The 27895-nt window shown below is 38.7% G+C and overlaps 1 protein-coding gene across 4 annotated transcripts; it reads right to left on the bottom strand.

Moving 5' to 3' along the window:
- On the bottom strand, positions 1-27856 carry OTUD4 (OTU deubiquitinase 4). Of its 4 annotated transcripts, XM_018073588.2 has the most exons (22): positions 27670-27856; positions 26007-26090; positions 23214-23264; positions 22230-22276; positions 20386-20458; positions 19832-19913; positions 19118-19262; positions 17158-17215; positions 16654-16771; positions 16356-16420; positions 14524-14624; positions 13033-13157; positions 12737-12917; positions 11438-11603; positions 10071-10191; positions 7995-8050; positions 7287-7445; positions 6622-6760; positions 5535-5614; positions 5345-5459; positions 4598-4638; positions 1-2658 (listed from the first exon to the last, which is right to left on the bottom strand). In XM_018073588.2, the coding sequence occupies exons 1-22, from the start codon at positions 27820-27822 to the stop codon at positions 1408-1410; spliced, it is 3411 nt and encodes a 1136-aa protein (XP_017929077.2). In that variant the 5' UTR covers positions 27823-27856; the 3' UTR covers positions 1-1407. The 4 variants fall into 4 exon arrangements, with proteins under 4 accessions (XP_017929077.2, XP_017929081.2, XP_017929085.2 ...); XM_018073592.2 differs by having other exon boundaries at positions 5345-5614; XM_018073596.2 differs by having other exon boundaries at positions 5345-5614; positions 7362-7445.
- Positions 27857-27895: the final 39 nt, after the last annotated feature.

Below are 27895 nucleotides of genomic sequence, written 5' to 3'. Positions count from 1 at the left end.
TGAAAAGACAAACATTTATTTTTATTAGGGGTTTATACACAGCATGCATCTGAAAACAAACTGTTCACCATGTAACTATCACTCTGGTTTCCTCACCAAGGGTGCACAATCTCAGACACGAATGAAGGGGTACCATCACTTACACTACTGTATACAGAGATATAAAAATATACACAACAGTTAAATTTTACAGAGCAACGGAGCTGAGTGAATACCGTGCACACTGCACTCTCCAGGTTTGGACAGCTGAACATCCAAAGAGCAAAGGCAACGGGAACACTGCGGAGATCGTAATCGGGGTCAGAAGAAACAGCATCAGAACTCTGACACAGTGTAAAAATATAAGGCAGAAGCCACTTTCTTCTGAATTGTAGGGAAGAGCAGAGCACACAGAGACTCCCCATCTTGCTTTTAAAAGTAGTTCCAGCAAGGAGCTGTACATGCAAAACATCAACAGTGCAACAACAAAGGAATACTGAACAGTAGCTCAATCGTACAAACTTAAAAAAACGTAACACGTACTTTATGCATCTCCTCACAAAATATCTAGGATTTGTCAGTGCATTAGTGTTAAAGTGGCATTAAAAAAACTTCTGCTATTATAACAGATGCAGAATTATTTTGGAAATGCATAGCATCTACATTTTTATTGTCTTTGTAATTATTCAGTTGGCATAGGCACCATTCTAGTCACACCAGCATTAAGAAGAGAACTCATGGTGGAAACAGCCATTCTTATCAGTTCATACACAGGTATTTCTTGACTGCTCGTCTTGATTTTGATTTCACCAAATAAATGCTTTTTAAAATTCAAAAATATACCCTATGATTATGAAAAGAACTATATACAACATACCTAAGACACAGGGTTAGCTGGCTGCCATACGTGTAACACACAAGAGAAACATTCAAGTTTGACAGATATTTTTTCTTTTTGAGATGAAAGGCCTTTGGGTTGGAAGCATATCAGAGACAACAGTGCAGTAGGCTGAGAATTCCTTTAGCTCAGTTCAGAACTAAGGCATTGTATGATAAAATATACATTTATATTTGGTGCAATGTTATTGTCAATTTTAGAATCTAGATCATGTCAAATGCTATAATTTGTCACTCTAGCAAACGTACATATCCATCTTCTATCACAAACTCAAACCTTTGTGGGGAAAAAAATTACCAAAACACTAAACCTATATTGGTTTTTTTCTAATTTGACATTGAGGAAAAACTGCTAAGCCAAACAAACTCTAAAATCCCCCCAAAAACCCTATGCTAGGACTTCACGTCCTCCTAGTCTTTATTTGCCAAAAGTTAAACGTATCCTTGAACTTCACTAAGAAGAAATTAAGATTTTAAACTGCTACTTCAAATTACATTTTGCATTTCAGATTTTTCAATTATCCACTCACTCTATGCTTGCTGCCCCCTCTGATTATCTCCCAGTGCTGCCCTTCTCCTGTCGTTCCGGTATGGCTGCCCTCTGAAGTTTCGCTGATATTGGTAGCCGTCGTCTCTGCTTCTGCCAGGTGGTCCTTTCCAGGCCTCCTCATTTCTTTGGAACTGGTATCCTCCCCTGCTGGAATAACCCCTGTCCAGTCTAGGCCTTCTGCCTCCTCCATAAGTCTGGTTATAGAACTGCTTGGATCTACCACTCCTCAGCATGTCGGAAACTTCACTCTCGTCCTCGGAACTCTCTTCCCTCGTTCTCTGTGCCCTGCTTTCCATCTGTAGATTACCAGCACCCTTGGAATCCCTACCTTTCCCAGTCTTCTCCTTGCGGCTGGGAATGCTGTTTTTCAGTTCGTTTTTTGGAGGCTCTGCCAGCGGTGACTGAGAGCCAGGCGCTGCCGGCTGCCTCTCCGTGCCCTGTGCCTGCGGAGCCTGCGGAGCGCGGTGCTGCTGCCCAGCTGGTTTCTGCTTGGGAGCAGCCGCAGGACAAGTCTGCTCCAGCTGAGGTGCCCTGGCTGAAGGGTCCTTCGGGGCACTGCACTGGCTGCCTGCACCAGCCACGGGAAACGGGACGGTGTTGGAACCGCTGCTCCTGTTGTTCTTCAGGAGCTGCTCCGCACAGTTCACCCCGGGCACCGGAGCGCCGCTTTCTTTGCCCACGTACATGTTGGCAGAGGTGCCAGCTGCTGCCTCTTTGTCCTCAGGTGACATGACAACATTGGGTCTCCCTACCGAATTGTCAATGAAACCCTGAACTGGGTACCCATACCAGAAGTGAGGAAAGAAAGGAGGTGCTATTGGAACAGCTCCTAGAAAGTGATTGTGTCCAAAGGGTGGCTGTGGGAACATATTTTTCCCTCTCAGGGACTCCTCATAGTTTGCGTGAAGAGCTTGCGCCGGATTCTCCGCTTCTACGCAGACCTGTCCTTGGCTTTCTGACACCTGAGCTGTGGGTATAATCAGAGGCAGTGATGGAGATCTGCTGTCAACCTGTGGAATTTGCCCGTTGGACCTGGCCTCGCTCTGAACACCAAAGTGCCTGTTGGGTCGCGCGGCTTCGCTGTCGCTCTGAGCCGGAGGAGCCTCCTGGAACCAGGGGTTGTGCGGGTACACGGGGAGGGACACGTTGGGGTACATTCTAACAGCAGCTAAATAGGCCTGGTGCAGGGGGTACAAGTAAGAATGGGGTGCCCACATGGGACAACTGTATGCCTGCAAGACAGCAGGGGGAAAAAAAAATTTTAAAAAAATCAATTATTTGATCTCTTAAATGTTCAGACAGACATAAAAGCACAATTACCATTTTGAACCAGTTAATTATAGGAAATAAAAGATAATTTTATTTACAGTGCCCTCAGTTCTAAATCCTAGGACTCTAGGATGGTGTTCTTATTTTTTGATTCCTTCCAAATGCAGTTGAAATGGACAACGGTTATGACCAATAAGAAAACTTAAATAATAATTTTTATATAATTAAACACAGTGCTATTAAGTCAAGCTTTAGCTATGCATTTGAAGACAAACATTTTAAATTCATTTTCCAGAATCGCCTCTATTAATTGGCAATTCATTCTACCAGTCTGCTTTGGAAATTTTAAAGGGATAATGATCATAACAAGCAGCAGCCATACCATACACATCTTTTCACTGAAAAAAAAAAAAAAAGACTACATTGAGACCCAAAGTTAGATTATTTCCCTGAGGACTATTTGTAGATTGAAATCCACATAACCCACAGATCAGCTTTTTTTGAAGCCCTCCCAAAAAGCTGGGGTATAGGTTTCATTAGAATATCCAGTGCACTTTTCCATCTAGTGGTGTGAGTCACCAGTGGACACAAAGCCCTTTCAGCAGCAACCTCTCCTGTGCTGGTAGTGAACACAAGCCATGTTGACAACACTGATGTGTCTGTCCCCTTCCCTTTTCTCTCCTTCCATGTTAATGAACCAGCATCTGTAGAAACAATCTCTGGAGCAAACTATCCTGAAAAGCCTACCCAGACCTGCCCTCCATGGGAGTAGTCCATTCCCTCTGAAGATGCAGCTGGCAGGGTGTGGATAACAGCAGGGCAGGAACTGGGACCACCCCAGGAGAGAGAGAAATGCAGGAACCCAGTTCCTGGGTGTGCTGTACCCTGTGACAGCAGCAGAGGAGCACAGCCACTAGATCGTGGTCCTGGGGCCAGCAGATGGTGCTGGAGCACCAGAACGACGACAGACTAGATCCCAGATAATCCAAAGTACCAGTAAGGAGAGTCCCAAACATATGTCAGCTTATGAAACACATGCTGTTTAAATACTTTGCAGTGACACTTGCTAATTAATGACTTATGGATTTCCCGTTTAGCAGAGACTTGTATTAGGCACAGTTACCAAATTTACATTGTAAACTGTGCTGAACCTTTCCTCTTTCCATGCTCACAACACCATGGATAAAGTCATGTGGAATAAGCCCAAGAGCTCTCAGAACCTTGTTCAAAATCGTTTGCCTGACAGAAGGAGTAAGAAGGCAAAAAAGGAACATTTTTATGTGCAGAAAGGAGAAACTAAACAAACAACTAGTCCTTTGCCAAGTAATGGAAAATGCTGATTGTTTGGATGAGCCTCTTCCCCAGCCACACACAGATTTGCATCACATTTACACATCAACTGCTGTTATAATTACTGAAAGGGTTAAAGTAGAATACTGTTGTCATCAACCTGAGCAGAAAGGACAGACATGCAGGTTATTTAAGGGCGTGTCCCCAGGGAAAGATCTTGGGATCTGTACTGCAGTGGCTTTGCCAGTACACAGCCATGGTTGAAGTTCAAGGGCATTTTCTCTTTCCCTATACCCTGCATCCAAAAGAGTGGATTCTTCACACTCAATTTATCTGTGATTTTGTAAAGCACATTCTGCTGACTGTACAGCCACAGCTGGGAGCCAGTAGCTCTCACTATTGTTCAGATAAAGTTGATTTCTACTGACTTGAACTGCACTGTGGACCACTGCTGGAATCCCAGTTAACAGAAGAGAAAATAAAGTATTTCAAATTTAAAGATGAACTTGCCTGCAGCAACCAAATCTCTGCACTCAAAAGTCCTACCAAGCATTTACAAACAATTTTCATGGTATTACAAACAAAAAAACATAATGAAGTTTGAAGAGTTACCTTCACGCCAAGATTGAAGAAAAATCTAAGAATATTCTTATCTAGAAAGAAAAAAAAAAGCCAGAAAAAACATTTATTAAGACCTAAAATATTTCATCTGATACAAAAATTAGTCCCTCCATAAAGTTCCATTTCAGTAGCAAACACTGGTATTAAGCTGCTGCTTGTATGTCTTTCATTGATTCATTGGGGGTTTTTTTTGCCACAGTTCAGATATTTAGAACACAACAGCAATTTAAATTTCAGTTTTAAGACTCTGTGGAACTGAACCTCTATTTTACAAAGAAAGAGTTCAGTAAACAAACCACCATGCAGTCAGACATGAGATATTCTTTATGGGCATACCTTGCATTTGTAGTATGCCAAAACCTGTGTTTTAGAAACACTCAACAGCTTCCAAGCTTTTAAATTACATGAGCAAACCTGTCACTGTATCAGCAAGCAGTTCTCCAAAGCTAATTCTTTACACTCAGAAAACCTCAAGTTACAGTGGGTCAAGCTAGGAACCACAAAATGATCATATCAGCTTTCCATGTGTGACCACTTCAAACAGTCAGGATGCTGGCAGTGTGAACTGAAGAGCTACAGCTCTATTCAATATCCCCTCCCACATCTCAAACCACAGAGTGACAACAGTTAGATCTTTTGACAAGGACTGACAAAGGGACCAAAACAAGCTGCCTTTATCTACCTTTTAAGAAAAGAAAACCTATTAGGAAAAATGGTATAAACCCCAGACCTTCTCACCTTTAGGTAAGTCTTCCCCAGTATTGCACAGGGAGTAAGAGGGTGCAACGGCTCTTTCTCCCTTTTCACTTAAAGGGAATCCGGGATAGAGTGGATCCTGGTAAGGATTCAGAGTCTGAGGCAAAGGCATTAAAGGCTGGTTAACTGCTTGTAGCCACACAGGAACTCCAGCAACTGAAGCAGATGTTACCTGAGCCTGTGATACAATAGAGTCAGGTCCCGCTGCTGGTCCTGGCATCAACGAAGAAGCAGGTATTTGGGATGGAATACCTACAGAGGGGAAAAAAACCCAACATATATACATATAGATACACTTAGATATAAGAAATATATATAATGCATCAATACATATATAATCACAAGCCAAAATGACAGCAGAAAAGCAAGCTTCCAAATGCAGAGAATAGTTCCCCGAAAGAAAGACGTAAGCCAAGCTTTCCAGAAATAGCTGAACTGTTCCCATATTTATTTTTAAAATTACAAATGCCAGAAGGGAATAGGAAGGGGAAAAATGGGGGGAACTGAAACTCTTATGTGAATTCCTGAAGTTCTCATTCTGACTAGTCATTTACAGTCTGAAATTCAGTTAACTCTAAATCTGAGCTCAGTTTACTGGGCTGTGCATCTTCTGTCACAGACACAGTTATGTATGACAGGATTACTACTGTATCATGTGAACAAAGTATGCTGATCTGAAAGGCAGTCCTGGTACAGAAACACAGCAGTGTGAGAGAAAATACAGCTAATCTAATACAGCTAATCTAATGGGCAATACTGAATCTAAGCCAATTCCACACACCAAAAGATATGCACAGCACAAAAAAAAAAAAACATTATACTGGCTTTGCAGCTCAGGTCCAACTGGATCTCATTAGTTCCAGACATACAAGCCTCAAGCTGAGTCCTTAGTCTTATTACATATGACCCAGAGCACAAAAGCATGTATCAAGTTTCAACATGCTGACAATGTGCTCTACCTTAAGCAGATCCTCAAAACTCAATGCTATCCCACTTAGAGGAAAAACAGAGAGTTGAGTACACATGCCTCCTCCACCTTCAGGCTGGGAGTGAAGCAAACTGTACATGCAGGCTATCAAAGACTTAACAGAACTCTCACTAGCTTTCAGCAGTGAGAAGCTATATTCCTATGAATGACTGCCTTTGGAATGTGAATTTATATGAGGCAGTGTCTCCTGGAGATAGCTTCAATTTAGTAAGGCAGTTAAAGTATTTTTCAGGGTTAGTAGTTTCTGATTTATGCTAATATTCCTTCAAACCTGCTGGTCCATAGGTCGTTGGCTCACTTGGCCAAGCTGGCACGATGGCTGGTACAGAAGGCACTGCTGGGGGTAAATGCACCTCAGAGAAGACTGGTGAGGGTGTTGGAGTCACGCTCGGTACGCATTCCGTCAGGTTCTACAAAAACAAAGAAAGCACATGGAATTATCCTAAAAGCACACCATTGTTGGTGACCCCCGGTGGGCCTGAATTCTACCAAAACTGATGACTCAGTATTATCCAGACTACCACCATCACCACAGCAAAGTATTAACTTGGGATGTGTCAAAAGAGACCTGAGATCCTGAGCTCTATCCGGAACATGCCCGTCCCACAGACAGCCATGGGTGCTGTAACCACCCCCACAAGCATTACATTCAAGCAGCTCCCACCCAAAAGAAAAGCCACCCTCACAAACCATTACCAATAACCTTGGAGAAACCTGAAAAGGCAAAAGCAAAGAATTTAAAGCGAAAAGCACAGTTTACTTGGTAGAAAGATTTCTCTCGGAAAGAGAATAGATACACTTTTACTTTTCTAGCACGGGTTGTCCTTTTACATTCTTTATGTTGGACATAACAGGTTCCTAACTGCAAATACGAAATTTTAGCATTATCACCACAGAAATGACTAGGTAATTAAAAGCCAGTATTGCAATACATACGTGGCTGTGATGAAGCTCCCCTTTGTCTGAAGTCTCCTGACTGGAAAACTTTGAAATCAAACAAACATTTCTTACTTGCTCAGCAAGCATCGAAGAATCTGTTTTTACTTGTTCCAAAGGAGACGAAGCTTTTGGATAGCTCTCATCTTGACTATTCTTCTAAAGCAAAGTTAGAAACAACAGACACAGCTAGTCTAACAGTAAGATTAACTTTACAAAGAGTTATGCAAAAATAGTAAACCACACTCCATACAAAGTGGGCTAAGCACCCAACCACTATTATACTAGTGTAACATTTTGCTCATTGAAAGGACAGCAAAGGTTAAAAGCCAACAAGGGGCCATAAATCTTCACTGAACTTCAGAGCTCATGGTCTGTTAGCACAGTAGCTATTAGCAAACATCAAATCTTCTACGGTCCCATTATAGTGAAAGTACAGACTGTACTAAGCAATTACAAATTCAGATTCTTAAGTTCTCTCGATAGCCCAGATTTGAGAACTCAGATTGCAGAGAAAGGCTATAATTATGGGTTACAGGGGCTGAGGAAAGCTGACAGAAATACAAGCCTCCAAACTTAGGAGTATTTCTTTAAAAGCTGTAAAGCAGCAGCAGCAATCACGGCTCTAAAGGCAGCTATTGCTCTGCTAATCATGTATCAGAGAAGCAATAACATTAAAAAAAAATTTGGTCTTTTCTTTAAGATTACCTCAGATGAATTTGGCTCAAGCTTCTGACTTAAGTGGATCTGCCTGGAATTTGACTCTGCAACACCAAGACATAACCTAGTAAATGAACCATTACACCACTTATGGCTATCACAACTTAAGCCAGTTAAAGTTTGTCTTTCCAAAATTAAACTTTCAAAACCAAACCTGCACCTGAGTACATATTACTTCAGAAAACTTCTATTTTTATCAAAGATCAAAGCATCCTAAAACAAACAGTTCTTAGGACAGTGACAGAGCAGCTATTTCAACCTGGGTTTTCCAAGCTATACAGTTCTTTACTAATATTTGTTAACCATTTCAGTGATGCTTGAGGGAAGCAGGAATGAAACACAGCTGTCCCTTCAAACATATTCATCCTGAATTGCTCCTAATGAAACAGAAGTATGTTTGTACTTTGCTTAAAGTGAAAATGTTCTGATCTGCATTTTCATATTCAAGTGTTAAGATAACAGAAGCTCAAACTCTTGTCTACTTTTGACTAAGGAAAAGAGCAGTTTAGAAGTTTCAGTGGTTCAAAATATCTAAAAAGTTTTCAGACTGCTGCAGAAAGTTTAATTTCTCAAGCACCAGCAAACACCTTGGTGGGGGAAACGGTGTTAAAAAATAATTGCAACATAATCTTCACATAAGATTTGTACAAGTTCTTCACATTCTGGTTTATGTTTAAATCTGGTTACCACTGCTTGTCAATCAAACTCATGCCCATAAGTTTTATAATAGCCACTAAACAGATATGTATTTTTTTAAAGCTTAGTACTTGCACCATCACAACTAGACAACACCATAAATTAAAACAATATTGATTATGAGAATTACTGCCAATTCCCCAAGCACCAACAGGAATCTCTAAATACTCAGAAGGATGTACAGTTTATTCCCATAGCATTGTTAACCAAATTTCACAAGAGGCAATGCAATCCTGAGTGTCACAAAATCAGAGAAAGCTGGACATGCCATGCACTTCAGCCAAATCCATCATGACACTGCAGTAAAGAGCTTTCTCTACCATGAACGTTCTTTTTGGCATTGCTGATGAAACTTTTCAAAGGAAACAAGTTTTCAGACATTTGGAGAACGAAAAATAAGCAAGATTGGTCCTTGTGAGACCATTCAATAAAGCATTACATGTTGTTAGAGGGACTAGCACATGCTATTGCCAGAGATAAAGAAACACAACAAAAAATTTTAAAAAATGGAGGGAAGGAGCAACTTGTGTAAGAAGGCTAAGGAGCCTGAATTTTATTTAGTCGGGGGGAAAAAAAAAAAGTAGAAGAAGCCAAGCTCAAATTTGGTTTTTAGTCATGGCAAAGCTGACAGGACAAAAAATTAAAACCTAAATAAAATTTAAAAATCCCATCAAACACTATCAGTTACAATGAGCAAAGATTTACTAACTACCTCCTGACAGCTACAGCTTTCATCTATTACTGCCACGTTCTGCTTCCTCCCAGAAGAGGAAGAGCTTTGAGTCCATGAAGAGAAAAGCTAAAAAGTGTCGTAACTGACTGGGGGAGGAAGAAAACCCAAACAAAATTTTGAGCGTGTCCCAGATCTTTCTACTGTAAAGAGGGGTTTTTTTCCAACTCTTCTGTACACCAGCTTCTCCCCTTTCTGTGCCATTGTATGCTAATTCTTAACCATGCCACACTGAATACTTTTACCTACTTCTCTCTTATCTGACTCCAGTAAGCACTCCTAATGCTCCTCCCACTGCCACTTTCTGCCACACACACTAGAATTTCAAAAGGATCTAATTTAGGGTAGCTCTGATAAGACTTTTAGTTTCTCTTATTCCTCTTCCCATTTACTGCAAAAATCCCAGTGAGGGGCCTGCTCTCTCAGCCTCATTGACAAAGCAGGAAAACACGTACTTTCTTCACAAAGCACACCTTTGCTACCTTGAGCCTAGCTCAGTTTGGCACTGTTATTTAGGATAATTTTCTCCTCACTGCCTAAAGAGATGCCTTATCTTGAATAAGCTCTGAGGCTGGTAACAAAACCAAGCAAATAAAAAAAAAAAAAAGGCGCCTTAATCTAAAACCATTTATTTTTACCTTTTTCCTTCTGCTCTTCCACCTCTGCTGTCCACTTGCTGTTTCTTCTTTCATTATTTGAGAACTTTTTCTGGCTTAAATTATCCATAGTCTGTGTAGCAGCCTGACAGACAGACTGATTCTAAGGAGGTTTACAAAAGCAGAAATACAGATTTATGTAAGTCAGTCCAACTCGACTTTGCCATCATCTGACACATTACTATTATGTCTTCGTGACACATATTTATGTCTGTGACAGGCGGAAAGGGGAGGGGGGAGCAGTCTTGATCAGTATCATTCAGATTCATCCACTCTCATTAGCTGCTAAATTTTGCAAAGTGTCCTTTAAAAGCATTCATGTCATTACCTCACATGACAAAAACTGTTTCGCTCAGACAATAATTCACTTTAAAAAAAAAAAAATCACATTCTCCTCCTGCAGGTGAGCAAATACAGCAAACTGTTACAGCTCAGAGGGAGAGAACAACCTCTGTCCCTTAGTTTCAGTCTTTCACCTGCTCATTCTTCCCAGCCTCGTTTTTGTTCCTGTTTGTCCTAGGATTTAAATCCAAAAAGCCCCACACATCTCTAGAACAAGTCTATGTAGAGAGCAGCTCTTCACCCACAGGACCTGCTCACTTCCCTGGATGTACTGAGACTCCAAGCCGCTCTCATTAAAAATTGCATCCATACAATAATCTCTCAAAAATCTAAAGGCTACATCCTTCCCTCAGACTCAGGGAAGTCCACTGAAGCCTGCTCAGCTCCACGACAGAAAGAGAGCAGGTCTGACAAAACATTTGCATTACACAAGACACCAGGTAAGTTCTCACACCAATAAGTTCTCAGGCTAGAAAAAAAAGTCTTAATTAAAACAGGTTTTATGTGAAACAAATAGGAAACAACCCCCTAGTCACTGATACTGTGGTGCTTGGTGCCATCTTACTCAGCTATTTCTCAGCTAAATTAAACTGTATTCCAGAGCAAGTTCTGTCCTCACCTTGAACTTTGATCCCACCATACGTGAAAGAGACAACATCCAAGTAACTAAAAGGGAGTGCAGAGCCTCCCAAACACAGGAGGAACACGAAGAAAAAAGCCTACAGCTGCAGCAGCTCACGTGTCTACCATGTTTACATGCTTAAAAAAGAACTGCCTGTGGGGGATGTTAATTATTCCCAGCGTAAACTACTAAGTATATTTCTTATCTTTAATACACAAAGCATTGTAGATACCCATATCCCTACGCAGAAAGTGAGTGCAAAGAAAATAACCTTAATTTTTGAATCGCGGCGTAATTCAAGCACAGCAAACCACTTGCTAATTAAAGGTTCATGGAAAATGAACTCTGGGAAATGCACTATTAATTACAATGAAAAGAAGCATACATTGCAAAGAGCAGGAAAAGCTTGTTCATCCCGCTGCTGGATCTCATAAAGGGAACGAGATTCCTCTATAGCCTGCTTCTCCCTGCGCTCCTCTGGGGACAGGCCAAAGTAGTTACAATCTCTGCTGCCAGGGCTCAGATCCTCAGCTCTCTCCCTCTCCACCTTCCTGTACAGGAAAAAAATGAAGCAGCATCACTTGGACAAAGAAATTCCCCAATATCAAACACAATTCAAGCTCAGGGTAATTATATAAGCATTGCTTATGCGATTCCACATACAGCAGATCTCCTTCTGCCAACTGCAGGTTACCCATATGCGTAAAATTTAAGGAAGGGAAAGAAATTATTTTGTCCACAATTCGTTTTAATACAATTCTGAAAGGCTTTATAACAAATGGTAATTATTAGACCATAGTTAAAAACCAAATGCCTACATCAAGCCATCTAACCCATTTCTGTGCCAGCTGAGAACTGACCATCCCCCATCTGCTCCCCATGAACATACAAGAGAAAGCTGGGGAAGAAGGTTGCTGTAAATACAACAACGAAAAGTAAAATGCATTATGAATTTTCAGTTTCTGAAGCATCACTACACAAAATTAACATCACTGTTTCAGCTTTCTGAATTACTTAACTAAACTTTTTTGGATACTCAGATATTTAGGTTACAGGTGAAAGAAAAATGCCCTTAAAATGCTCCATGTGGCAGACTCCAAAGACCCCTTACTCCATTTTTTCTACAAGGAGTTAATGATACAGAAGAGTGACAGACAAGACCATGAAGTGTTTAGGTTTGTAGACAAGTACAGAAGAACCTTTTGGATAGAAAAACAGCCATCAGAAACTCTGCTACAGCAGCCCACTGAATTAAAAAATCAGTCCCAACAAATGCAGGCAAAATGCTGTTCTCATACTCCTTCAAGTGATCAGTCATAACATGAAGCCCTCCCCTATGACAGGTTCAGCACAAGCTGAGGGAAGACCTTTGCCATGCCCAAAAAGCACTACATGCAACATTACTTCAGCCCCAACCAAGAAGAAAAAAACAAAAACATCCACTTTCAAGAAAAAAAAAAAATGCAACTTTGTAGACAGTGCTTCCAGGGGGAATGCTACCATGCAAGAAAAAAAAATTATTTTTCTTACGCTTGTGTGTATTCTTAAGGACTTGGAAAAGTTCATAGGAATTCAGTGCCAACATACTTCAAAAATGTATGCTGGAACCACCTGAAGCAGGCACCTGGGCTTCCAGGAGCTCAGTTAGAGGTGAAGCTAAGGAAGATGTTATCTGCAGTTTTACCTTACAGACTGGGAAGGATTCCTGCCTGGAGCTTTCTGCTCAGTTGAGGTCTGATGAGGTTGGGGTCCAGAACACAAGAACTGATGCTGCCTAGTTCCCACAGTATGCTGAAGTCGAGGAGGTAGTGCTGACTGGGGTTTTATTGACTTGCTCTGATTCTTTGGCCCTCTGCACTCTGCATCTGTGATAATGGCATCAAAACAGATAAGACTTCTTTTAATCATTTTTTTTAAGCTCTTTGAGACAAAACAGCAGCCAAAGAAGATCTTGCAGCACAAAGCCAGGTACAGTCCTACCGGGCTGAGCGTTCTGCCCCCACGTTGGGAAAAACTTCTTTATCTTCTTCCCTGGCACAGTGTTCCAGCCCTCCATAGGAGAGGTCTGTGGAAGAGGTTTAAGGCTCTTCAGTGAGACAGCATGCCTACAAAACAGGGAATTATGGAGAGAAAAACATGTTCAAGAAAAGACCTGGGCTTGCATAAGTAATACCACATGTTTCCTAAGACTCATAGATCATGCCATTTTTGAGAACATTGCATTCAAAGTCCTTTGCCTTTATCATTACACTCAAGCAATGTATAGAAGAGCAAATTGTCTTCTTTTTCTTTTTTTTTTTTACATAAAACTAGTAAGTTGGCACAAGCTTATCTAGTAAAGAATTATCAGCCATTTGTAATGTGCATATTATAATGCCTTCAGGGCAGCCAGAAAACGAGAAGCAATACACCAGATAAATTTATTACAAACACTGCAATAGATGCCAAGATTGAAAAATGTTGTATGGGTGGTGTATATCCCAGAGCAAATCCTGCATTTTCAACTGAGGATGCTGTAGGATGCCCAAGAAACTCTTTACATTATTTCTATTTTTTATCTATATATATAATTAAAATATATATTATTTATTTACATTACTTATATATTATTTATAAATTCACATTATTTATATATTGTTTATATATATATATTCATATATTCAAATCAGGTTAAATTTCAATTTAAAAAGGGTTCAAACTGTAAGACAATCTTCAGATCTCACTACACTTATTTTCTTTTTATTTATGAAGAAGTTCAGATGAGATTAATTAGCACCTTTCTCTTTCCCTTGACTGAAAAGCCTTCCTCTTCCCAAACTACACTCCATTGTGGTTTTTTCCCCCCTAGAAGTCATAGAACTTGCAGCAGAGCTTCAGATACCTCAAACTGCCCTCCACCCAACCCAAAAAATACCCCAACAAACAAAAACCCCCCACCCCACACAACCAAAACCATCAAATCTGCAACCTCCAACAGCAACTTTAAACACTTAATTTGTTCCCAGGCAAGGCAAAGATCACACTGATCTCAACAGCAACTTGGCACTCTGTATGAAATCAGGCAGAGCTACTCAACCAACAGAGAAGCTCAGTGCTTTGATGAGCCTTCTAACATGAAAATTATCAGATGCTAGATTTGTGACAAGTTAAAGTACAACAAACAACATTTTATTAGCCTAGTGTCAATCTGCTTAGGATGGAATCTTGTGCAAAAATCCCAAAATTAAAATACTACTAACATAGTTACTGTTCTACTCTGCAAGTAATACTCAGACTACTTAGCGCTACAGAAAGAATTTTAAAGTGATAATCAATTTTTCCCCTTCTTCATTTAATATGCTGTTTTCTTAACCATTTTGTGATGGTACTGCTTTAAGAAAAGCAGCAGATACAAAGGCTGAGGTTAGCTCTGAACTGAAGTAATGCTTTGTTTAGTTTGGTGGTCTGTCTCAAAAGAGACTAAGCACTTACTTTGCTCCAAGCTCTTCTACAAACACAACAACTGGTCCACTCTCTGAATGAACTTCTTGAATGTGGGCATTATAAAATTTCCCATTATGCTCTAAGCGCACCTATAAGGACAAAGAGTGAAAAAACAAAGGTGCTTTAGCTCCAAAGATGACAATAAGAGCAGGCAGCTCTTTAAAATATCAACAGTGTTAGAAATAGAACTTTTCCTCCTGGCAACAGTAGACCTGAGAAAAAACAGAATTCAGTAAATGTATCAAAAGCAAACCTTCAATCCCTATCACTTCTTCAAAAAGAAATAAAAATACTATTAAAACAAACACACACACACACAAATAAGCAAACAACTCACAAACAAACAGAAAGCTTGCTGGGGAACACTACTTAATGAAATATGCTTTCCAAAACCATATGAGAAAGTTAAAAGTAATCAGTGCATCAAGGCTTTTCAGCTTTACTGAAAACACTTTCTCTTAGAATAAAAGTCAAAGCTTTCCCCTGTTGAAATCCACTTCAGTGAAATTTAGTTTAATTATGGACATAATGAACATCAATTACTTCTGAAGTTATTCTTCAGAAGGTTTTTTAAAAACAACCAAAAAAAGTTTATTAGATGTGATCATGGTGTTACTTGACTGTCACTGTGTTCTTAAAAATCTTCTGTTAAATATAAAATAAATTTCTTAATATTCTGCTACAGTATTTGGCTTTCCAGTTGTATTAACTTGGTCAACTCTACTTTTCACTATTTAATTCATCTTTTTTTCCCAATGTTTTATCCCATATATTTTCTGTCTTGCCACACAGATTTAAGATTTGACAGAGAGAGTATGTTAATTACCAGAGTTTTTTTCTATCTGTACCATTCAGTAAATATTACACAAGACAACTGCCTTAGGGAGTTAAATCTAAATTTTAAGCCTGTACTATTAAGCAATAAATAATCAACTCAGCATTAGATTGTTTTTTTTTCTTTGGAGGGGGGGGAAGGGGGAAGTTGGGAGCTTGTGGTTTTGTGGGTTATGTTGTGGTTGAGGGTTTTTTTAAGTTTAGAGATGTCTTTTCCCTGCAATTTAGTCACTATGGTGAATTCCATTACACAAATAAGAAAGTATAAACTGGAAGAGCCCCCATACTGCATGATTAGCCAAACTGAACACTTTCTCATCAATATTAATGATTTTAATAGATGGTCAAATGTCCTAGAAAGAACCATGGCTTAGCCAAGTACCAGTTTAATTAACCCACCTAAGGAGATTAATCTTAAATGTGAGTACTATAGAATTTAATGGCAAACCTTACCTTTTCTTAAGCAGGAACACATACCACAAACTTTAACAGAATTTAAAGAACAATTGTGTAACACACTGGGAACACTTTAAGAGGAAGGTTTGCTCAAAACTTCAGGATCTGCAGGAACTAAAATGTGTTTTACTCCACTACTTGAAAGTACTGATATTTTATCAAAGCCAATTTACAAACAGTAATCATTATCTCCGGTTCAAACATCAACACATGGAACTACAATTCCATGCTTAACGTTGGGGTCCACAGTCATCTCAATAAATAAACTCTTCAAGTTCCCCTTGTGACTTTTTAATGGAGTAAAAAAAACAACTGATCAGTTGTTCTGTTTAATGCCTTTTCTGTATGAATGCTGGACATCATGAACACCACCAACAATTAAATAACAAGTACATCCTTGCTTGAAGACATAAGCAAAGAATACTCAGAAAGTAGCAATTATATATATCAAAATAGTTAACAAAGAGGGTAAATGGGCATCTTGAGCAAAATGGCAATGTGTCTGTGAACTCTAATTCAGTATTACTCACTTTACATTTATCTCCCACGGAGTATTGCATGCCAGCAGCAATAGAGAAATCTTGTTTTTGCTGATCTGTAAAGACATAAGCAGTAATATACTGTTAGTTTAAATACACCAAAAGGGTTACTTTCTTGATGCAGTTAAAATGCAAACCAGCTGTTCAGGCCCTAAATCTGCCCACTGACCAGCACGAGGAAGACCACTGCCTAAACCCAAACTGCCATTTGCATCGCTGCTCTTCAAGAGGGCTTCATTTCACACATCAGCCTGCCAAAGCTGCATATTTTAAGTATTCAGTTACTCACCCAATTTGGATTGGAGCCAAACATCATATTCAATGTTTCTGTAAACCAATGGATCGAGTGATTTAAGAACCTTTTTAGGTACGACCAACAAGGCAGGATTCCCATTGTTCTCCAGGTGCTGTATGAAACAGAACAAAGTGCTAAGTGGTCAAATGCATAAAGATGTCCAGTTTTCTATTTATCAATCACAGTGCTCAAGCTTTAAACTGAAATATTAAGAAGCTAGGAATACATAAAGCATAAAGAGCTTTGAAAAAAAATTAAGTGGTGTTTTTTTAACCGTACCAGAATAAAACTAAGAACTAAGCAGCTTTAAAAAGGACACTATCCACCTTTGAGCACATCAAAAGTAAACATTACTTTTCAAAGAAATATGTAGTTTTTAAGATATTACATGTTAGGAGAACTAGAAACCCAAGATTCTCTCATGAACTAAGCTGAATACTAAGAAATATAGCAGAGTACAATTTATTAGAAAGAAAATAAATCTCAACAGATAAATACCTTGTTGCCAGAAAGAGATTTCATTCCATTCATATCAGTAACTGTTGTAGCTTTACTTCTGCAATAGGACAGTAGCAAGTTATGTTTTTATAATGTTTTTATAATGAGTTATAGTACTAATAAGGCCTGGAAATCAGGTAAGACACATCTAAGGAAGTGGATAAAAATACTGAAACTACCATCATCTACATGTTTTCCCCACAATAAGCATACCACAGAACATCTTCATCTCTAAGAGTGAAAAAGCTGTCTACATTTTTAAACTTTATATGATATAGAAATAAGGTTTTTGGTTTTAAGTACGAGTTTTAGGAAGTCTATCTTACATGCAGTGACTTCTTTGTCACTTTGAAAAAAAAAAAGGGGGGGGAGGAAGCGAAGGGAGACAAAAAAATCCTCTTAAAATCTTTGGAAAATATAGCAAAAGCAGACAAAAAAACCCCTCAAACCAAAAACCACTCTGTTAGTTAATTTGCATCAGGCACTCTAATTTACTCTTATTTTCTACACCTGACATCACTGGAAAAATACTTTCCACAAAGAGAAAGTCCAAGTATTTTTCCCTACAACAGCTGTAGGCAACTCTAAACATTAACTTCTCCCAAAACTATCACATTTAATAACAACATAACTGAAAAGTTTATATTAATAAAATAATAAAAATCTTCTGGAAAACTAGTTAATGAAACAAGCTGAAGTCAACTTTAGGCCAAGCAAAAAATTTAGGACTTCATAAACACAGTGAAGTGTTTGCAATTTGTGTTAACCAGGTCAAGAGTCACACACACACACACCCCCACACACCTCTTGCATTGTAAGACATACGGTTTAAATCAAGAATATTGAGTTCCATAGCCCCAAGTGAGTATATGACCTTATTTCCAAAGGTGCTGTGGAGGTTAGCAGTGTATTTTCTTAGGAATCCCAAAGATACAGGGTAAGGCCACTGCATTTGAAGCCCAGGAAAGCTTCAAGAACAGAAAGGAATAAAGGTTTCCGCTCTCTGACATTTAACTATAATAATTGTTCCCTGAGGCAGAAATACTTTGTATTTTAATTGGCAACGTTCCCTAGTTGGGTTTTTTTTTCCAAACATGAAGAGAAGCTAATCCCTTTCCCACAACTTGGTTTTCTTTCTGTGATGATTTCCATTATCTTCCCTTCTGTTGTTTTCAACCTGAGGAAGAAACCAACAGCTCTCAACAGCTCAAAGAACTACTTCTGCCACATGCCAACACAGCAGAGCCCCCAAAAAGGACTGTAATGACATTGAGCAGGAAGAGGGAACATGATCCACTAATACAGCCTAATCTCCACATTTCATACAAGCCAGGGTTAAGAATCATATTAAACAAAAGAAAAACTGCCAATATGTAAGTGCAAAAATGGCACTGTGCAAGAAGAATCGGGTCAAAATCCCAAAGCTAGGCAGAACACCCAGGTCCAGCAAAAAGAATTACAAACCCCCTTCATAAAGATCAAGGACAGAACGGAGCAAGCTACATCTGTATTTCTCCATTAGCTTCCTCTCAAGCAGGCATTTCAGCCCCCAGATGTGGAAGCAACTCAAGCTGGATTAGATTCCTGTGACTCTACTCAGTTGCAAGAGCGAGCCAAGTGATTTTCATGGAGTTTACCATGCCAGACTGGCACACTGACAGCTCTCCCAGGGGATTCTGCTACTTTAAACAGGAAGAGGGACATGTTGCAATGACTATATTCCATTATGTAAAAGGACTCAAAGCTAGACTGCGGGAAAAACAGAGGAGCCAGAAGCCTGTCCTTTGGTAAAGTGAAGATTACACACTGCATTCTTTCACACTTTTAACTCTACCTCTCTGTGCTTCTTTTTTTGGTCATTTGTAAATGACTAGATTCTACTACCCACCAGAAATTCAGAAAACTCATTTATCATGTCTTGTTCACAGGCATCTTGTGTTAACTTTTAAATCCCATTTACCTGTAGGTGTCATCTTCTGAATCCGAAGCTGATACTTCACTGCTACCATTACTTTCCCCTGTCCCTCCAACAGCACTAAGCTCTGCTATGTTTTTCTTTATATCCACATCAAATACTTTCTCATAAAGCAACTCATACAGCAGAGCTGGGGAAGAGGAGGAAAAAGTGGGAGAGCAAAATCAGTTGCCAGGGAAATCACACTTTATACCACCATTACAGATGCATTTCAAATCCCTTTAATCAAAAAAATCAATCATTTCTGCAGTCTAGTAAAGCAAACAATAATCCACAGTTATTTTTTGCACATGCAAACCCCATAATTCCTGTGACAAGTTACATGTCCAAGGATAATTTTAACACAAACAATTGGTTTGTTAACATGAATGAAATCACAATTACAACCAGAATGCTGACCAAAGACAATTCAAGGCACTATTAATCAGCACACCAACATTTTCTGTTGACATTAGACCACCCAGATTCAAAGAGGCAGATAAATCTTCTCTTCTTGGTATATAATCTGCCTTGTCAAGAATCAGGACACAGCAAGAATTCAAGATCTCACAGAATCATACAGTCATTGACAATTCAAATTGAAAACTAAGCTTCTAAGGAATGACTATAATAAACTTTCATACTTTTCCCCAAATCTAACAGTGATAACTTAAGATTTTTGGTAAAAATATGCTTTTAACTAACCAACATAATACTTACACTGGCACAGTGCAGCTTTTTCTGAATACTCTATGGGATAAACAATATCATAGTGGTTTCCATTTGAGAAGCACAGCAATACCTATTAAAAAACCCACAGAGACATTTTAGGCTTTGCATCTCACTTGATTTTTCATAAGCACTACCTTTTAAATTCAATTTAAGGTACCCATGTGCTATCTCTCAGGATCTCAATGTACCAATAAAACAATCAAAATGTTTCATGGATGTCCTTTAAACCAAACAGAATTTAAACAGAAGTCAAAAAGAATTTAAGACCATGGAAGGTGGTAGTTGTGAGTTAGCACCTGAAAATTGATTTTTACAGAATTTTAGATTAATAGGAAGATATGCCTGAAATATATACCATCTATTTAAAAAGAAGTACTGCATGTATTAACAGAATAGCTGCCTTAAATATGTACAAAATAAGTTGCTGAAATTAAATTCTCAGAACATTTCATTGTGTTGAATAATAAATCTCATGTGCAACTCCTTTTTGTTTATAAAGTAGTCTTAATTCAGCCTTTCACAATTGCCTTTTTTTTTTTTACCTTATCAGAAAAGCCATTTTCTGTTACACGTGAAGGAGAAGCATTTGGTTCCTGGTATATTATGAAATCTTTTCTGGGGAAAAAAAAGAAGTAGCAGTTAAGAATTCATTTTAAAAATAGTATCAATAAAAATTTGAGTATTCAAGTCAAATTCAACAACCACAGAAAACACCTAGTGATTTCTCTGCTATAATCAATCTCTGTCATGCTCTTACACTTAATTATTTTCTCTCTCTCCCTTTTTTCCATAATCGTCCCTCTGAATTCTTTCCTTAGCAACCTATCACTTCCTTCAGCTTCTTCCTTACTCACACAGCCAAAAGTGTCATCAGTCTTGCAAAATGATGGAGTATATCCACAGTTGTTGGATTAAAAAAAGAGAATTCTTACAACAACTCAGAAAAGGCAATTCTGAGAGAAAAAAATTTCATAGCTCAGGGAGGTAAGAAAAATTTACTGGATAACCAAATCATACCTGTGACAGGTTTGAAGAGTGAAAGTGAAATCAAACCTATTCATACTGAATTTCTATCTATGCCTGAGAAGTCTGAAATTCTCTTACTTATCCACTTGGAACAGAACAGGAAATTCTTCCTTCCACTTCCCTTCAGTCTGCCAGTATGGAAGAAGGGAAGCAACTCTTTCCCCCTACCTCCACCACCATTCCTACTTTCACTGAGACTCCAAATTGCCTTTTTAATAGAAGCCTGTCTTCCCAAAACAATCATGGCAGTAACTATTCTTGTGTGTTCACCTCTGCAGTGAACATATACTTCCATCTACACCACAAAACCCTCCTGGATGCTTCCAATGGAAATTAAAAAAAAAAACAAACACTATTATCAACCAGGCTTTGCCTCTGTATTCATTTATCAGCTGTGGCCTGGATACCAATGTGCATGACTTCAAAATAAACTGCTTCTATTTATGAGAACATATTTCTCATGGCCAGAAATTCAACAGAACACGACCATCAACTCTGATATAATTAAGCATGCAATTTTGTTGACTTAAATTGAGATACATCCCTCTACACCGTGGCTCAATCTAACCATCAGACCTCCTCACTAAGCCTCTTGAGCCAAACTTTGTTCTGATTTTCAGTCCAGTCCTCCCCCACCCCTGCAGCACATGCAGCTCTGTCCCATTGGTCTCATAAAATGCAATGAATTGCATGCAACTTCCCACACTTAGCAGTCACACAAGTACCCAAAAGCAATACTTAACTAATTTGATTGACTCTTTCCTCTTATCAGCTGTCTCATCAAAAGACAAAGCCATTAATTTACAGTGAACATTTTGAAATACTGAATTTTTAACAGATCTACCAACAGCAGAAGGCAAAGATGCTGTACATTCCTCAGGCCCTTGCACAGAAATTAGAGACCAGTCATAAATATTCAGCATATTGTTTCTCACTACTTTGTGAAGAAAGATAACTCTTAAAAGATATAAGATTACATTCAATAAAAACAAAACAATGAAACTCTTTAGCACCAGGAGGAGTGTTTATCTATGCAAAAATAGCAAAACTTTTCTTAACCAGTGGTCAAACTATGGCCCCTGACCAAATCTTACTTAATTAAAAAAATACAAACTGCACGACTCTACCCACAACTGGTTGTGCAGGTGAGATGCATGACATTGCCACAAGCCTGTACTCAAATGTCATTTTCAAAGCTCACTTTTCTATTTTTCCTTAATCCCTTGACAGCTTCAATTTTCAAAGCATATTTGTTATTTTCTGGAGAACCACAGTATAACACAATTCTACCTTTGCTATTCCAACTGATTCACTAACAAAACAACTGATCTCAGTAAAACATATTTAAAGGTTTCCTTACTTGTACATAAGAGAAAGGGCACTTATTTCTACTTGTCCAACCCATTCCTGTGTTGAAAACAAAAGAAAACAAAGTTCAAACGAGCACACAATTATTATACCTCCTCATGCTCAGATCAAGAGATGCAAGAAATCATTGTTCAAAATAAATATATGAACACTTAGTTCAGCCAAGATACTTCGATTGTAAGTGGTTTTTTGCAATAACAATAACTATTCCAGTAAGGTGGTTAAGGGGCACAAGCTAGAGGGACTTTTCCCCAAACTAGCAATGGAACTGGATACCACAAAGAACTAAAAACAATCACACAAATGCAGATTTACCATTAAACGGTGCAGTTCTGAAAGGTGATAATAGTATTAGGGGTTTTTTTCTTTTGTTAAACAACTAGCAGTCTAGCTTTTAAAAAAATGATTTGTCAAGTGCTTTTGAAAAAAAAATGTTATTCTCTACCTCCAAAACTGTCAGGTTTTGCTGGCCTTTAGCTACAGATGAACTGGAAAAATGAACTTTGAAGCTAAATTCTCAGGCCTTACTCAAATTGTCAACTCCCTAATAAAAATACTGAAATCAAATTGGGGGGAAATAAGAATAATAATTATTATAATAATTTATCTTCAAATCAGTATCTTCTTCAGAAGCCACTGTTCATAATCTCCCTTACGTAACTGTCTTTGTATCACCTAAACTCTCAGACCTTTATTCCAGGGATCTTGAAAAAAAAAGTTAGTCATGCTGTTTCTTGGCATTTGCAGAGGCTAAAAACATTTGGATATGATTTTGAGCGAGAGATTTAAAACAAGACATGAAAAAAATATTCCACAAATCATTTTACAGTAGAGTGCACACATAAAAGTATAAATTCATGTAATTCGAAGACCTCTAAAGCTCAATCAAAAATACTTTTGAGGGAAAAAAAAATTCCAATTACCTGTCAACATCAATAAAAGTACTGCTTTCTATTACAAATCGAGTTTAACGTACCTGTGGATTTTCCAAATTTTTTAAATACTCTTCAAATGGCCCCTCTATGAACTGTATTAAAAAGAAAAGCAGCAGTAATTAGTTATTTTGATTAGCACAGCATATGGAATCCCCAGTCTATGCCCACTTTACCAATGGGAATGTACCATTGGAAATGAAAGGCTACCCTGCCCTCAAAAAGCTTACAATCTACCTATCAAATGATGTAGAGATGAAGGAATAAAAGGTCAAACATGTAGGTCTGCATTGCAGAAAATAACCACATAAGCAGCTTTTGAAGTCATCACACAAACAAAAAAAAAAACCACACAAACAAACAAAAAGCCCCAAAAAGAAATTCAGCAGCCAAATGGGAAATCTGAAAGAAAGCAAAGATGCTGTCAAGTAGATGTTTAGGGGCAATTCATCCCAGGCATGCAGAGCATCACTAGAGAGAACATGTGTGGGCTTATTCAAGTATCTTGTTAAAAGAAGCAGGCAGCAATGGACAATCAGGAATGAGAGTCACATTCCTGTAGTATGAAAGCAGTGATAAAATACAGTATAGCAAGTTTTTTCAAGAACAGAGAAAGATGCTGCAGTAATTAAGACATGTCAACTTCAAACTGTTTCAGCCATCCTGGCCACAGAGAGGCTGGATTTAAAATTTTCTATTTAGTCACAATCTGCTTGATTTAGTTAAAACAAAGATCCACAGAGGTCCAAAGAAAGACACAAATCTCTTCACAAACTTAAGCTACAAGATAATAACGAGAACTGAGTGGAGTAGTGAGATTAAAAGTTCTGCTTTAGTCATTTTGAACCTCATTTTGGACCGTGTTGCTCATGAGAAGAATCAAAAAGTCTGGCCCAAACTTTTAATTTAGATGGAAGCAATCAGGTGTGAAGCTAAAAAGGTGGATCAGTAAACCATGATCATAGTCAGCACTTGCTTTTTGTGTCAAAACTAAATGATGTAAAGATGAAGTATCGAGGAAGAAAGGAAGGGCACCAGAAAGTTCTCACGAGAATCTTAAGAGTTAAATAATAAATGTAAGTCAGCAGCAATTAAAGGAAACACTTCAAGAAAGGATGAGTAAGGAAATGAAGAGGGTAGTTACACACCTGAAACTGTGGTTATAGCAGTATGAGTGGAAGAAGAGACACACATTCAAGCTGAAATGGTTACAACAGACAGAGAGAAGAGCAAATAATCGAACTAAGAGATTAGGGAAAGAGGCGTTTGTTGGTTTTAGGCTGTTTGGGCGCTTGGGTTTTTTTTGAAGAGAGATAACAATGCTGTATTCCAGATGGAAAACACAAAGTATAGTAAGAAACACTGGCAGCAAAAGAGATCAGCAGAGCTCAAGTGAGGTACCCGAGGGAGGAAGGAGAACAGATATGGAACACCTCAACCTTCCACATGAAACATCTATTCTAAAAAAATTACATGAAACATTGGAAAAGGAGACTTTTCAGAAGGACTGCAGAGGTGGACAGAGGAGAGGTCATACCACTTGGATCAAGTCTGAGGAAAGAAAGAACAGTGAGAGCAGGAGTTTGAGGAGAGAGGCCAAGATAGTAAAACCAGCTAAGGCTGACAAAGCAGTCATTTGGATGAGAGGATGCCAGAAGTGGGGATGGGAAACAAGGTCCACTTAAGCATCAAGAAGGGCATGGTATTTCAAAACACTACACAATGCAACAAGAGAAAAGTAGCAGAGAAGCAGATATTGGAGTGAGCAGGGTAATTCTGGAAAGAAAGGGATTAAAAAGTCAGCAGTGAAAAAAAATAAAATAAATAAAAGAGCAAGAAAGTTGGTTAAGTCCTGAGATGGACCGGAAACAAGCCAACAGCCCTGGCAAATGGAAAGAGTCAAGTCACAGCTGCACTGTCCCAGAGAGATTCACTCTAATGTCACTAATTCCTGAAAATTTCCACTTTTATGTGATCAGTCATATTTGACTATAGAAATTATAGCACAGACACACACTCTTATTCCAGCTTTCCATCTCTTCCCTATGCCAACGTGCATCTAAAACCATCTTTTTATTTTGGGTCTGGGTAAATTTGGAACAGAAACAGAGAGCTGAGTAATAATCCTCTTGTAACAAATCCTTACACGTACTCTTGTTTTGGCTATCCTGGAAATTAGATAAATGGCATATATACCAGAACCCACACAAACACAAAAAGGAGCACCGTTATTTATTACTGCTCTTTTAAAAGAAAGAAAAAAAAAGAATATTTTAATGTTAACACTGATGACAGTCACCAAATACAGATCAATATCAAAATATTTTACATCCATGATTGATGAAAAACTTCCTTACAGATGTTTAGGAAAAAAAACAAACCTATAGTACCAATGCATAACAAACTGCAGACCCTGAAACAAATTACACTAATCTCATCCCTTTTATATTGTAAAAGCAATTAATTACCACAATAAGAACATTTTATGACATTTATTAAAATAAGTATTATACTTTAATAATCTATAGTGAAGCCACCAAAATCTGGATTTTATTTAAGTTTAAGTAAATTTGCTCTTCTTTTTTAATGAGCCTTAAAACCATCTCCCACCCCACATCAGTCCAGTCCAAGGAGCACACGGGTCTTTCTCCAGGCTTATGAAAATGAGTTACTACCCCACATGTGCCAATTAATTTAAAGAGCACTCACTTTAAAAAGCACCAACTGGTATTTAGCTATGATGAACACCGTCACAAACAGCAGAATAAAAAAGTGCAAGGAAAAAAGTAACTTTTTTTTTTTTTTAGAGTGCTCACAAAGAAAACAAGAACACTCACCGCTTCAAATTTCTCCCTATTTTTCCGAAGATAGTCAACACAAGCCATCCTAACATCAATATGCCGAGACTGAGAGTGTAACACCTACAAAGGGAGAAAGAGAAGAAAGTGACACTGGATCTTAGGAGTTTTGATGACAGGTCACAAATAATTAATGACTGTTGTCTAAATACGGGCTTGGAAATACTCTAGTTTTATTTTTAAGAATATTTAACATGCATATTCATCAGTAACATCATCTTGATGTGAGTGAAACCTCAATTAATTAATCAAAAATTCAGTAACTGCAGAATTCACAGATTTTCTAAATTCAGACGTTCAATTTTATGAGGGTTTACTAAGCAAAGTGACTAGCACTTATTGTTAATCTTTAACTGACTGCTTGGCAAAGGACTTCAGTTAATCAAAGAAATAAATTACAGCAGGAGTGGATGAGGAAACCAACTATCAACATGCACTCATTCAAATGAAATCCAACCAAATCTCACAGAGTGCAGGTTTACTTTCTCCTGACTTGTAAGAGGCCTGTTGCCCAAACACTCTTTTGAAAGCCAGAAATTCAGATCCCTATATCACACCTGCATTTTACCTCCTGTTCAAATCTGTACTGAAAGACTATTACTTTTGTCCCAGGTTCCAAGTTCTCTCTAAAATGACTTTGTCTGCACCTTCACTACAATGTAGGGAACTTCCAGACAATTTAGGTTGCAGTATCTCTTGCAATCTTTACACACTACCCTCAATGTAAAACACTTCCAAATTCAGTTCAGGCTTTCTGAATGAAGAGTAATGAGATTAGACCAAATTCATGCATAAACACTTATTAACTCTGAATTAAAGACCTTCCCTTCTTACAGGTCATTTCCAACCTAAGTGATTCTATAATAAAATAAGAATGGGATGTTAAAAATTTAATAGTTGGAGTTCTCTCACACTCTATCAACACTGGATTGTGAGAGAAACCTTCTGTGTATTAAAAACATCAGAATATCAATATATATTCACCGATTATTCCCTTGAAATAAAAAAACCCACTCAATTCCAAGTGCTTGCTTCCCTAAACTGACCAATTTAGTGGGGAAAGGAATTTAAAAAAAAAAAAGTGAACTGTGTATAATTAGCACAGGAATCGGGGCTCCCACAATCAGAAGCACCAGAGCTCCCACTGCTGTCTGCTTGTACTTAAGACAAGATGACGCTGTCACTTTTTTTCCTTTAACACCAACACTGAAATGGGGGAGGGGAATTCAACAGGAAGAACAGAAAACAAATTACTCGCTTTCTCTAATTTTATAGCAAACTAATTAACAAAACTATGAACGGGGCTTTTCAGGTCTTTCCCACTGAATTCCGTTTCCTAGACAGTCTCATCCGAAGTAGCTGTACTCCAGTGTTGAATTCTTGCACTGAAAAAAGCTCCGAGGAGGCGGTGGAAGGTCAAAACAGGTAAGGATTTCTCAGTGAGAGGAGGCGGCTGTACATGCAGAACTTTTCTCACCTCGCAGGACGGAAATTACTTTAATAGTCCTGTTTTTCACTGGCACATGACCGTGTAACCTTAACCTACACCTGTCTGCGTTTTAACACTAACCACCACCCACTAATGAGATCCACTTCCCATGCTTTCACGCCAGGAAGGAGCTTTGTTTACGCAAGGAGTTACCTGCTCGGCCACAGCCCTGAAGAGGCAGGATCCGTCCTTGGCCACCTTCTTCCTGTACAAGCCCTGAGATCGCAGGTAGCGGTCCATGGAGGCGTCCCCGGGGGCGTCCCCCCCGCCGCTGCCGGGATGGCTCTGCTCCCCGCCCGCATCCATGTTCGCCCCGGAGAATGGCCGCTCCTCTCCTAGTCCCACATGGCCGGGCGGACCCGCGGGGCAGCTCCAGGGC

This window comes from Manacus vitellinus, unplaced genomic scaffold (genome assembly GCF_001715985.3).
Source record: "Manacus vitellinus isolate BGI_N305 unplaced genomic scaffold, ASM171598v3 scaffold_0_pilon, whole genome shotgun sequence".
Classification (NCBI taxonomy): Eukaryota; Metazoa; Chordata; class Aves; order Passeriformes; family Pipridae; genus Manacus; species Manacus vitellinus.
This window is presented reverse-complemented; position numbering and strand designations above follow the sequence as displayed.

Excerpts from the sequence above, each read along its gene's own strand:
- OTUD4 (XM_018073592.2), bottom strand. The coding sequence starts at position 27,822 with ATGGATGCGGGCGGGGAGCAGAGCCATCCCGGCAGCGGCGGGGGGGAC. Across the intron at positions 23,265-26,006 it reads ATAGGGAGAAATTTGAAGCG|TTCATAGAGGGGCCATTTGA; the intron begins GTGAGTGTTCTT and ends TTTTTAATACAG. Across the intron at positions 5,615-6,621 it reads AACGACCTATGGACCAGCAG|GTATTCCATCCCAAATACCT; the intron begins GTTTGAAGGAAT and ends TCCCCTCTGTAG.